Source organism: Chroicocephalus ridibundus, chromosome 5 (assembly GCF_963924245.1).
Source record: "Chroicocephalus ridibundus chromosome 5, bChrRid1.1, whole genome shotgun sequence".
Lineage (NCBI taxonomy): Eukaryota > Metazoa > Chordata > Aves > Charadriiformes > Laridae > Chroicocephalus > Chroicocephalus ridibundus.
The window spans coordinates 2,851,218-2,864,080 of NC_086288.1; the positions used below are offsets into that span (position 1 = coordinate 2,851,218).

General features: G+C 42.7%; 1 protein-coding gene across 3 annotated transcripts in view; it reads left to right on the plus strand.

Annotated features, from left to right (window-relative positions):
• Positions 1-2,727: 2,727 nt before the first annotated feature.
• Positions 2,728-12,863, plus strand: part of TNIP3 (TNFAIP3 interacting protein 3) — a 63,471-nt gene continuing 53,335 nt past the window's right edge. For 2 of the 3 annotated variants that reach the window (XM_063337090.1, XM_063337087.1), the window contains exon 1: positions 2,728-2,821. In XM_063337090.1, the coding sequence (XP_063193160.1) occupies positions 2,807-2,821 (15 nt within the window). In that variant the 5' untranslated portion in view covers positions 2,728-2,806. The other variant, XM_063337089.1, reaches the window with a different exon arrangement.

Below are 12,863 nucleotides of genomic sequence, written 5' to 3' on the forward strand. Positions count from 1 at the left end.
TCAGGACCACGCTGTAGATGCAGGGTAGGAGAAGAGAAGATCGTTCCCAAAGGTGCTCAAAATCCAAGTGCACGCAGCTGGTGAGGCAAACCTGGGCAGCGGAGAGAACAAGGTGAGTGGTAAAACCAGTCCTTATTTCTTTTGTGGGCTAATATTTGAGAAAATGAATATTTTGCTGAGCCGAGCCTGTTGCTCCCCAGAAATAGCAGAGTCCTGTGTGCATGTGGCATACCGGCATACAACAAGAAAACATCTATTATAAGACCTTCTTTAAAATAAAAAATAACTGTTAGTAAAGAATAAGATTAATTGTGGTAATAATAATAAGATAAATACTGTGGCACTGTATTATACAGTGCCACAGTATTTATCTTTATACAAGATAAAAACTAGGCACTGAACATGCCTTCCAAATTTCTGGTTCATTTACTTTTATACAGAGAGAGCATTTTTCTGCTCTCTACTGTTATTGCTGGGTAATTTGGTACTAAGTTTTGTGGTGGGTTTTTTGTTTGGTTTTTTTTTTTTTTTCCCTTCACAACATGTTGGCTTCTCCTTTGGCATAGCAAGACTTAGCTTCATGATGTAAAACGCATTTGAGTTGGCTGACGTAAAATTCAGTATCTGGCTCATAGTTAATACCAGAAAAAGCCGTCGTGATGTAATTCATTCAAGGCCTACGGGAAACAGTCTCACTGAGCTTATCTTTATGTAATAACGCCTTAATAAATGCTAACGTTTTCTGTGAAGGAAATACCTTTCATAATTAATTTTCTTTTCTTGCCGTTCTTTGAGGATAACTTAGATGTTGTCTTCAGTATAGCTCTGAAAACTGCTGCAAACCCTGAAAACATGCGTGTCGACTTGTTAGAGGGCTGATCGCTCCAGTTATTTGTTTTACGTGCTAAGTGCAGTAGAAATGTCTTTTAAATGCCCGCTGGCGGTGCTAAATGAGGGCATGAGAGAAATAGCACAATAGGGGGATTGAAGACTAGCAGAGTTCCTTTTTAACACTTGAATCAATATACGACATCACTGGGGTAATTAGCGTAACTGAACTAAAAATGCAAGGGGCAAAATTATATACATTGATTTCTGTAGGGAACGGCATATTTTATATTTAGGTGTTAAACAAATACACACACTCATGCTCCTTCTAGTGCGTATACATCTGATCTTCGGTCCATTCAGTTTGCTGGTTCAATTATCTTCCAAGAGAACCTGAGGGATGCCCTCAATAGAAAGTCATTGCTTTCTAGAAACGTGTTAAAAATAAGTTGTAGAGATACGCTTCCAATGTTGAATTTGCTCTTCCTGAGTCCGTTGGGTTATTATACATTTTACTCTGTGTGTGTATATATATAGTACTATTTAAAATAATTTTTAGCTTTTAAAAATAAATACGTTTAGATTCACTTTAGAGTGAAACGTTCAGAAATAGAAATGACGAGAATAAGTTGTAGAGCCATGATTTAGATGGACTCAGTACATAGCTTATTGTCCTGTCTGGCAAAGCTTTGCTGTTCTGCGGGAAAACCGGTAGGGAAAACCCCAAGTATTTAGAAAGCTTTAATCAACATCTCTCTATCCAAGAGTTCACCTTTTAGAACTTTCTGGTGATTTCCAGCTACTGATTTTAGGGACCTTTTACTTTATTTAGTGATACTGGAGTAACTGTTTGGGCTAGATGTGTGGGCAGACCTGTTCCCTGTTGCTCGCTCTCGTTTTGTGAGAAGTGCAAAGTTTGGGGATAACTGGAGTCCTCTGTACAGCGCCACTTACGAAATGGATCTCTTTTGTGTCCTCGAAGTTATACGCTGGTTGCGGCTTCACCCGTCTGACATCTCAGCCTGCTGCCTTGCCCCCCGGTCAGAAGAATATGAATCCCAGCTAACCCTGGGGGAACAGAGTGGGCGAGACTGAGCAGGCTAAAAGAGCCTGAAACAAGCTCTTAACACTAACAAAAGCCTGATCTCCAGCAGCTTGCCTCTTTTACTGACTGCGAAGAAAGAATCGGAGACTTCAAGATAAATGCTGTGGATTCTCTTCCAGCATAGCACAGCTGTACTGGTTATTGTTTTGTTTTGGTTTTTTTTGCTTTGTCTAAACACACAACCTTTCCCTCTGGCATTCTCTCCCTCCCTTCTTTAGCCACCCCAGGCCTCTTTGCTTCTGTGGGATTGCGCGTTTAGTTCTTTAATTTGACACCCTTGATTCCCTTGATAGTTTTCTTTGTTTCTGCGTCTTTTCCCTAGACGCGAGCGTTGGGCCATCTGAGCCTGAGACAAGCAAAAAGGGGTCTCTAATACCCGAATCGAGAAGTCAGTCCAGAGGACCCCTTCTATTAAAAAGCTACCCGCAAAAAGCTGCTAGGAAAGAATAACAGTTTTACAGAGGGGTGAGTCTCAGTCAGCAGTAATATCTTTTGTTGGAGAACAGAGTGCAGTAGGGACACGAAGCTGTGCAATTTTCTTGTGCGTGACTTGGTGAGGTAGCACTGTGGTTCAGTGGCAGAACAACCCCACTTTTACCCTCTGCCCGCTGATCTTCCTCCCCCGGTAACAGCGCTCTGTGAGAACCTCACGCGCTGGGCAGTCACCCAGTTACTAAAAATCCTAATTGCTGGCATTTGTATTCGAGGCAGAAGGCGTCCCCTCGTTGTACAGCCTACATACGAAACGTCCCACGTAGTTTGTAGCCACCCTCCCGCTTTCACTGTGTGTGGGAGTTTATCTTTACTAGAAACAGTAATTGCAAAAATGACCTTCATATTTACTGAAAGCAGTAGACTGCTCCGCTCTGACTCATGGAAGGAGCCCAGGTATTGGGTAATGGCTTGCTGCTTGATAACGTTTTTTCTCTACTGTCTTGTGTCTTCTGGTTCCGTGTCAGGTACGGTGTTGTAGGGGACTCGGATGATGGTTCTGTCTCTGCCAGAATCTCGAATGAAGCGAAAACTACAAAACCGCTGCTGACTTGATGAAAGCAGCCTTGAGTTGGGTCAGCTGGGTTTCAGAGCGAAGGCTCCCGGTTCAGCGTGTCTTCTAGTTTCGGTTTTAGAACAACAGATCCAGTTTGGATCATGCACCTCTAGGTGAAGTAAAAGACGTTACTTTTATTCTGTAATTGTATTGCTTCCCTAGTGGATCCTTGGTCTCCCTGTTTGCTGTAATCTTAGCTGATTTTTGTTTTCGGTAATGTTCATTGGTGTTTTACTTCAGCAGGAAATCCCCTTTTTTAAATGCCCTGTAATGAGTCACTGCTGCTGTTTGCTTCAAACTGAAGGGGATTCCAACTATAAAATTGTATTATTGCTAAAATATAATCCTGTTCCATTGCGTAGGTTGTAGTTTAAAACAGAGAAAGCTTTGGGGGAGTTGTAGGGTAAGCAAGCAATGTTGTTGCTGGTTTTGTTTATTAAATTGGGCATTAATGGCAATTCCAGTAAGAAGTAAGCAGCTTAGGAGTTTAATAGATCAAAACCAATCTCAAACTGAAAATATTATTCAGCAGTTATGTTTCTCTGAAGTTCTGTACAAAAAAAAAAAAAAAAAGAAACCAACCAAAAAAAAATCAAACCAACCCCAAACCATAATAGTTTGCGTGTTCCCAGTAATGAATATGAAGATTTGTTCAGCAAGAAGCACAGTCTGGTTTGGCCTTTTGTTTTGTGCGTGTGTATATTCATTATGGATCAAAACTGAATTGCTTTAAAAATGTTTCTTTCGGGCACGGAAGTTTGCTTTGAATTTCCTTCTTCCGTTATAAATTTGACTGTCCTCATATCTGTATTACTGTTGGTTTAGCCCCGGCTGCTTTAAGCTGCAGTCTCCTGAAACCATCGTCTATCGCTTTTTTTTTGATCTGGAGCAACTGCTGCAACTCTCCGTCATGCTGGAGTTTTGCTCACACTTCAAAGCCGCGCGTGCCTGTATGTGCACACAGGAGATGGAAATTTCAATTTGCAGTAGTCTTTGGTCTTGCCTTCTCATGCCCGCAGAGATATGCAAACAATCCAGGTGTATTCTCCAAACATTTCCTTTGCTCCCCCCCACCTTCCCTTTCAGCTCTGGATTTCCTTCCTTATTTTCAGAGTTTACTTGAGAGCTTCTACAGGCTATAATCCAGACTCCCCCATTTTGCCGGTGACAGCTGCCTCCGCGCTCAGCGCTAGGTGAGACAATTTGTTCTCTGCTGCTTTGGGACTCTGAAAGTCCTCCTGGCAATTATTTTTTTTTTTTTTTCTTCCTCGTCCCTTTCCGGTTTTATCTGTCATTTAAACAGAACTCAGAAATTCCAGTTTCATTCTAGCTGCCTAGGAATGTAAAAAAACCACCCCACAAAAGGAACCATTTGAAAGCAAATTGTCTTCAGTGTTAAGCTGAGGAAGGTGGTGGTTGTATGTTGAGACATGGTGGTTATTGAGCGTTGAAAAAGGACCATGGGGTTGCTGAAGGCCCCACAGTAACGCTCAAGTTTAAAAAGAGTCTCACTACTGGTTTTAGTGTATCACTGTAAAGGAAATAAGTTAATAAAAGCCACAAAGATGTACAATTTCCCAGAGCCTTTTGACTAATGCTTTAAGAGAAAGAACATTTGAAAAAAATACTCTTAACTGAAGGTGAGGGGATTTCCTTAGGAAGAATGCCTTTAAGGGGCCTTGCTCTGAACCAGTGACCTCAGGAGGCAGTTGTTTCCTAATAGCGCGAGGAGTGCCTGTGCTGACGAATGGGAGGACGGAGCTCCATCCCTCAACCCCCAAAATGCTTTTGGGTTTACCTCCCTTCAAAGGTATTTAAGTGCTAAAGACTCAGAATCTTATACTACTGCCCTAAATTGCCTAATTTGCTTAGCTGCCGCCCTCTTAGGGTAACCAGACCAAAGTCACTGGGCTACCCCACAAATCGGTGAAACACAATGGTGTGGTGCGGAAGGCACTCAGGTGGGTCCGCAGGTTGGGAATCTGCGCCTATGGTCCAGCTCAGACCCAAGCTTGGATAAAACGTGCCTACTGGGAACTGACTGGTTGAGTGCGCGCGCGCTTGACAGTTCCATATGGTCTTCAGATGCACGGCGTGGGGTCTGGCTGGTTTGGAAAATTTGGACCTGAGTGCTTCGGTCCCTTCTGAAAAGGGAAAAGATTCTATGCATCCCGTGTATTTTGAAATATAGCGCCCTGTAGCGTTCTGTTCTATAACAGTCTGTTCTACGGAAATTTGGAAAATAGCACCCCATTTATGTAGTGAGATCTCTACACAGACAATTAAGATCACCTTGGTATCACCTTGGTGCTTTGATTAAGCTGTGAACGGCTAATAGTCAAATATTTTTAATTTCTATGACCATTACTGTTTTTCTCCTGCGGTAGAACGTCTTATCTGCATAACCCTCTCATATGTATTCGATTGCATTTCAACGTCCATCCTTGATTTGCAAATGCCGAATAAGCTGTTTTAGGAAATCAGGCTGAACGCAACTCGAATGCTTGCAAACATTTGAAGGACTTGCAGGTAATAATAGGATATTTATCAGACCGATTGGCTCTCTGCTGTGGTTTAAGGCTTCCCTCAAAGTAGTACGCACAGAGAGCTGCTCGCAAAAGTTTAGAGTACGGTTATAATTAATAGGTAGATATTTACCCCTACTTTATGAAATACTCTTCAGTACTTAATCTTTTTTCTAAGTTTTAATTGGGAAAGTACATAAGGGAAGTAAAACTATGTTTGCTGTGGCATCCTAGTGCTCCAAGCACGTATCTTTTTTTTTTTTTTTTTTTAAAAAAAAAGGGAATAAAGAAAATCGTAATAAAAAAAGGACTTTATCTCCACTACAGCAAATGGCTTTTCCTTACATCATTTATAAAAATTAATCATTTTAACAACATTTTTCTTTACTGTTCAAAGAATTTTTACCTTTTTCTTGATTGTTCCCTGATGCCTGTACACTGCCTCTGTCTATGTTTTATGAGTAAAATCTGAATAACACAAGGGTACAGTTTCCATAAAATTAAGGTCATATGAGGTGGTAATAGCAGCCTAAGATCAGGAGTTCCTTCATTTTTATAGTCCTTCCTTTTAGTAACAGGAAACAGCTCTAAGGCAGTTTTCTTGTAGGTCGATATATAGGAATGTTTGTCTTTATAGGGGTTTTTTTTTGTCTGTGTGTGTGTCTCTGTGCTTATGCGATGGAGATCTGCATTAGAAATATTTGTATCTGGTTTCTAACAACGAGAGAGCTCTCTCTAATGTGGTGATTAGCTTTACCGCACACTATGTGTCTTGCAAAACCATACAGCAAACCTGTAAGCAGATATTATTCTTGATTTCACAGAAAGTAAAATTAGATTAATATGCTTTATGGTTGGAACTTCTGCTTCAGTGTTATGATGAATGTTAGTGGTTGTGAAAAGGTCATCAGATCCTCCAGAGAAGCTGAAAAAGTAGTAGACGGGCCACCCCTCACCACTCCCCTCTCCTCCGAAGTGCCTTTCTTTCTGTCCACGAACAACCAGGATACCTCCTATGAGATGCCTTCGCATCCCCTGTTTGCCTTTGGTCAGCTGCAAACGTAGGCGAAGGCATCTTCCTCTATTCGGCTGCCTGCGCTGATGGCAAATGCCAGCTCTCACTGGGTCTGTCAGACCTTACTTCCCTTTTTCCTTTTGGTTTTAACCCAGACTCTTGTAGCTCCTGTGCTCAGTTGACAATTTACAACCTATAATAGTAATGGTAGCTGACGAAGGCAGGCTAAGCTTACTGTTCAAAGGAATGTCTCTTCTGTACAATACTGGTTTACGTTATCGTATATTCCCTTATTCAGTATCATTCTAGTGTTTCCTTACCACGATCGTCGACTTCCAATGGTGCTTTAGTTAATGTGGCCAAAGCCTCCGCTGTGCTTGGGTTCCACAGAGCTCTATACAGAGGGACAATAGCAATACGAAGCAAGCAGAGTGGAGAGTGGCTAGTTTTTGTAAAGTTTGGGGTTTTTTTGATGTATTTTGAAACATGCGTTTTTGTACCATCTATCTTTAGGTCAATGTCAAGAGCGTGCACCTTGCGCTTAGAGTGGGCCACCAATGGGGTTTGTAATAAGCCTTCATTCTTTCCATGATCTTGAACTTAGCTTTGAACATCTTGCAGTCTGTCCTTGGCCCCCCTTCAGGTATCCATTGTTCCAAGTAACTCACTGCACTCCCTGGCTGCTGAGAAGAAAATCAGAGACCAGGAACCTACTCTTGTGGGTAAGGTAGATCATCTTGTTGAGAAAATTCTCTGTACTATTTTGTAGTCATATAAGGTACGTAAGTCTTCCAGGCTCTGTGCCTGATCTTATTGTTGCAGCTCAGCCAAGAAATAGCAAAGGCAGAAAAGTGTCTGCAACTTGCAGTTTTCAGTAGTCCCTGAATCTGGGTGAATATGCTTTGCCTCGTCCAAAAAAACCTGTCTCCATGAGGTAAAGGTCACGTATCTGTCAAACCACTAGATGCTGCTTTAAAACTTCACTGACGTGTAGAGTAGGAAACTTAGTACGGCTTCAGGGTTCACACAAGTAAAACTATGTGTTGATAGGAAAGAAATCATTCTGAAGCTTATGCAGAAAGAGAAATCCCTTTCATGGAGGAAATTTAGGATTGCCTAAAATTACATTTAGTTCCAGTTTGGACCAGAACTTAAACACTGCAATATTTCAGTACGGGTAGAAATAATGGCAGGCAACCAGCTGGAAAACAAGGTGGCCTTTATTGGCCAGTAAAAAGGTTTGTAGTCAAACGTCCTTGACACTAAGCAGCATGCTTAAAGTTTGCGGAATTGACAAATGTGATGGAAGTGATGTTCTGCTGGAACCTGTTGCTGGCCTGCTGTAAAGCCTGTTGTCGTACTTGCTATCGTATCAACTTCCTGAACAACTTCAAGAAAATCCAGTGAAAAAGCATAAGAGTATATTTGAGTAATAATAAAGAACTGATTGAATCGCCATCTAAAACCTCATAAGGGAGCTGTGGCATTTCCAGTTTTTCCGTAAGGAAGGGAGAATTTGTTGCGGGTGGTCTTTCATCCGTGGCTAAGCAGTAAGCCACACAGAGAGCAGGAACAAAATGGGTGGGAAAGTGCCTTGGCTTTTAGTACATCTCCAGCAAAAGCTGTTTTGAGTCCAAATTAAAATCAAAGCGACTCACTAAAATTGAGGGTAGAACTGGGTAGCAGTATCTTCCTCCCTGGGAAAGTAACTTCTGTGGGCACGAAAATGTATTTCAGTTCTGTCTGAAGTGTGGATAAGAGGTACCCTCGCCTTTAACTCTTCAGTTTACCTCAAAAACATGAGAGCTGGGACTGCCTCCTATTGCTGCTTCTTGATCTGGGGCACGTGAATCTGTTTAAAAAAAAAAAAAAAAAAAAAAAAGGATAGTGACCAAACTATTTCTGAGCGAAGCAGAAGAGAGTATTTTGGTTTGACAGGAAAAAATATACGTGCGTGGGAGCAGTTCTCGTTCGTGCAGCAAAGAGAGAGGAGGACAGCTGTAGCCGGCCGGCGAGTAACGCTTGTATGGAGAACAGCAGGCTGCCTTGTCGTGGCGGAATGAATTCCTAATGCCCGAACTGTAGTATCAAAGTATAAACTTAAAACGAAATCTCAGAAACTTCCTCGACAGCAAATCTGTCTTCAGCTTCCTCTCCAGAATACTGGATTCCCAAACTGTTTTGAGCGCTTTCGAAATTGCTTTTTTTTTTTTTTTTTCCAGTCTCCTTTTTTCCTTGTAGCGGTCTTTTCTCTCCTGAATAATACTTACATGGCAATTAAGCCCTTTACAAGTCACCTAGGATCCGGTACTTTAAGCTGCTTTCTTTGCATTATATGAAATTGTCTCTAACTCATTTCCTTATTTTTCCCCTATGGAAAGCCCCTAAACAAACAGTTCTTCAGTGGACAATAAAATAATTTGAACGGCAGCCATCCAATCTGGACTTGCTCTAGGTAAGTGGCTTGGGTATGCATAAGAAGCAATGAAATTTTTATTATTCAGTTTGTGTATGGTACAGCCAAAGGGGTTTTCCTCTTCTGAGCCGGGGGAGTGGGGAGGTCAGGTAAAAAGAGGCATATGTGATTTCTGCCGTACCCCCACAATTTTCCACTGGAGGTTAAGAGAAAGGGGGTCCCCCCCCACCCCCCCCGCTTCAATTTTTCCATCGACTGCTTCTCTCTGCCTCCACAAAACATTTTGTTGTGCCTGCTTTGCTGCGGGGAAAATGTCATTACTTTCACATCGCTAACATTTACAGGAGTTAAAAACGAAACGATATAATTGCTTGAGTCAAAGTGGCTGTTAAGCTGGCGCTAACAGGAAAGGAAGAGCACGCGTCTTCATCTCCTCCGTCTCTGGCAGCAGGAAGGATGCCGTTCCCTGGTAGTATCTGCAGAAGGCGGCCGTCGCTGCAGGAGGCAGAATGGCACATCCCTCCCCGTCCGTGCTTGGGGCAAGGCTGTTGAGAGGCGCTTAGAAGTAGCCCAGCACGACAGTAAATGCGTGCGGCTCAGAATGACTCCAGTTAAAATATTTGTAAGCATTTCGCCTTTTATTTAGGGAACACGTCACAGAAAAAAATTGTCAGCTTTGGTCATTTCTCTTAACTGATGGGGTGGTATGCAGCCTTGACGATAAGAAGGCAGCAAAGGCCTAACAATCCTGGCTTCGTCTGGTCCTGGATGGGGAGAAATCTGATAATTCCTCGCTTTCCCTGGCAGAAACCGTGGTGGTGCGGTTGAACAGGTGACGGATATTAAGCCCAGGAACGGCACGCAGGGAAAATTTTAATTTAGCCCCATCATTGTCGCTGAGCTGACAGAGGATGACAAAATGACAACGACGACCCCCCGAACTATTTCCAGTCCCATAGAAATTAAGCACGTTGGTCAGTCCAAAGTCGAAAGCTGTGTTTGTGTGCGGTGAAAGCCAAAAAGCACAGAAGGCTAAATTCACTGTACTCTGTGTGAATGCATTGCTGAGGAAGAAGTCATGCTATTCCCTTGTTACTCAGTCAGCCAGTGGAAAAAGCATTTCCCCTCAGAGCTTTATCTCGTGGCTTCGATTTCTTTTGCTGCTTGGCAGGATTTGAGTACAAGCCACTCGCCTCCCGAGACGGTGCTCTAGCAGTTTGCTACTGAGGTTTCGCTGGTGGGCTGCTTTCAAACCTCCCCTGTGGGGGCTGTTCTGATCTTTATAAATGCTGATTTAAAAGTAAACTAGAGATTAGAGTAAGAAACAGTGACTGATGTGGAGCTGAGTGAATAGTGTGCCGTTCTGAGGAATGGAAGATGGTAGTGCTATTTTATTTCATTATTTTATTTTATTTTAGCCAGGCAGACAGTAAATCTGAACTCTGTTGGTAAATGTCTGAACCATCAAACTAAAGTCAGTAACGTTTTCTCCAACAAAATAACAGCAGACACTACATATGTAGTGGAAGACTATTATTGCAAAAGAACGGAGAAATCACCCTGCAACTCCAGCAGTTAAAACGTTTATCCAGGAGGCACCAACACAGTTAAACTCCTTTCAGGGAAAGGCAGGAGAAAGGTTGAACTTTGGTCTCTCCCACATCCTGACCCTGTTTCCTCTGCTGTAATTACGAATGCCTCCGGAATAGTTTTGTTTCAACCAAACTGCAGTGAGTTGAACCTGAATTTGCAAATGATTGCTGTCTCCGCGTGTGTGTGAGAAGCAGGGGGTAAATGGTTTGACAGAAAAAGATCCACCCTGCTCTACTGAGCAGCTGTGATTTTTTTTTTTCTGCGAGAAGGATGCAAACGCTCTCAGGGCAGTTAGATCGCTAGTATTCCCAACCCAGAAGACAACAGGAGTCTCCTAAAAATGTCAGAACAGTTCCTACTCCTTGCTGCAAAACTGCACGGGTTTTGTTATCGTCAAAACCGAAACCGATAGAAGAATCAGGCTTAAAGATGAACCTTTTTCTAAACGTACCTATAATGAAGTCTTTCACTTCTAGGTAACAGTGTGACAATGTTAATTTTTATCATCTGTGAAACTTGATTAATCAACTCCTGTGGGCAGTGGACTGTAGCCTGAAATGAACAGCGCACTCTTGAAAATGCTGCATCACTTCTTGTCCGAGTGAAGGGAAGACGTTTCCGCAGTCTCCGCCTCTCTCCGCCCTCTTCCTCAGAAAGAAAATCAGATACGATAAGGTAACGTTTCTGGTTGGGGGCAGAGCTGAATGTCACTTCTGATGAAGGGACTGTAGCCGGTCGAACCGAGCGCCGATTCTGTAGGGAAACCTTTAGAATAAATTCTTGTTAAAATGCATTCCTAGAAATGGGTCCCTGACCGATCTGCCCCTTACAGTAAATTATTCTACTTTTAGATTAATATTGAGGTTCTATACCTTTTGAGTTGAGGCAACTTTTCCACCGGGCTAGACCGCCGCTTTTCCCACAGAGCGGCTTTTGCTGGTGCGTGGGCGTACCATTGTGTCACTGTTCCATGGTAACGTGAAGAACGAGAGGGAATCCTCTGTGGTCTCTTACAAGCAGTGCTTTCAAGTAGATCTGTGGGGGCTGTGTTGTTTTTTTTTTTGAGAGAGAGATGAATATGCTCTCAACGTTAGAATGACTTTAAGAAAGGGGGTTCCCTAAGCCTGGTGTGTAGGTTAAACCTTGAGAGAGAGAGAGATATATATATTTGACTCCAAACCACTTAGTTCTCATTTGATTCAGAGAGCCTGTATTGAGACTAGTACGCCCTAACCCAGCAGCACAGAGACGAACATCTTCCCTAAATACGGTGAGTAACTTCTGCGTTCATTTGGAGCTCCTGTCAGCGGGTCTCTGCCTAGCCTCACGACGGAGTCATGTGCTTCTTTTCCCTTGTCATCTGCCAAAGAGACCTCGAATCCCAGCCCTGATATTTTGCGAGGGTTTGGGTTTTGTTTTTTTTTCCAAGTGACTTTTTAATTTCTTCATCATTTTTATATAGAGTAGCTATAGCAGAATTCATTGGCTTTCTTTTCTTGCACAAAGCTGGATGATGAAAGGTACAGGAATAATGAAGGATTATTGCCGTGTACAGCATTAAGGCTATGTCAAGCAGTTATTTTGGGGTAAATCTAGTGATATAAAGATTCAGTGCACCTGTACTGCGTTTGACCTACGCTTCTTCCTTGGATAGTGCTTCTGCTGAGACCTTTGGAAGTTTTACCTGTTCCGTAGAGTTTGGGACGTTCCCTGTGCTGCTGACCCTGACCGGAGCAGGGACAGGATTCCCTTAACTGGGTCTGTCATTAGGAGATGGACCCTTTCTCCACATTTACTACAAATTGTTTTCTATAATCTACACAGCGTTTGAGGGTGGGCTAGGACCCTGGGCTAGGTGGTGGGGGTTTTTTTGCTTGACTTGTGGGTCATTAAAGCTGCATCTCAGAAAAAGTTTTGATGGATTCCACCCCTGAGTAAGGAATGCTTGGTGCCACAGTATTATAGATTTCAAGTGTTATGTTTCGGATTAAGAAGTATCAATGAGGTGAGCTATGAGGACTAGTGAGACGAGGTTCACGGAGAGGGAGAAGAAAACAAATGTGTGTGGTTTTTCTCCTCCTTGTTTTAATTACTTCTTTGAGAAAGACTTTTAAAGCTGTAGTACTTCTCTCCATTGTCGTGGGAAGCAACCCTTCTGTTTTCAGAACCAGTGGTGGTTGCTGCCAGAGGGCACACGTACCTGTTGTGCTAGGGCAGCTGTAAGAACTCCAGACCCCTCTACCTTCCCCCTCTCCAAATTAAGCAAAAGTTCTCGATACACCTGTGAGGATTACAAAATACCCCCAGCAAACCATTCAGAAGCCTGGAGAAAG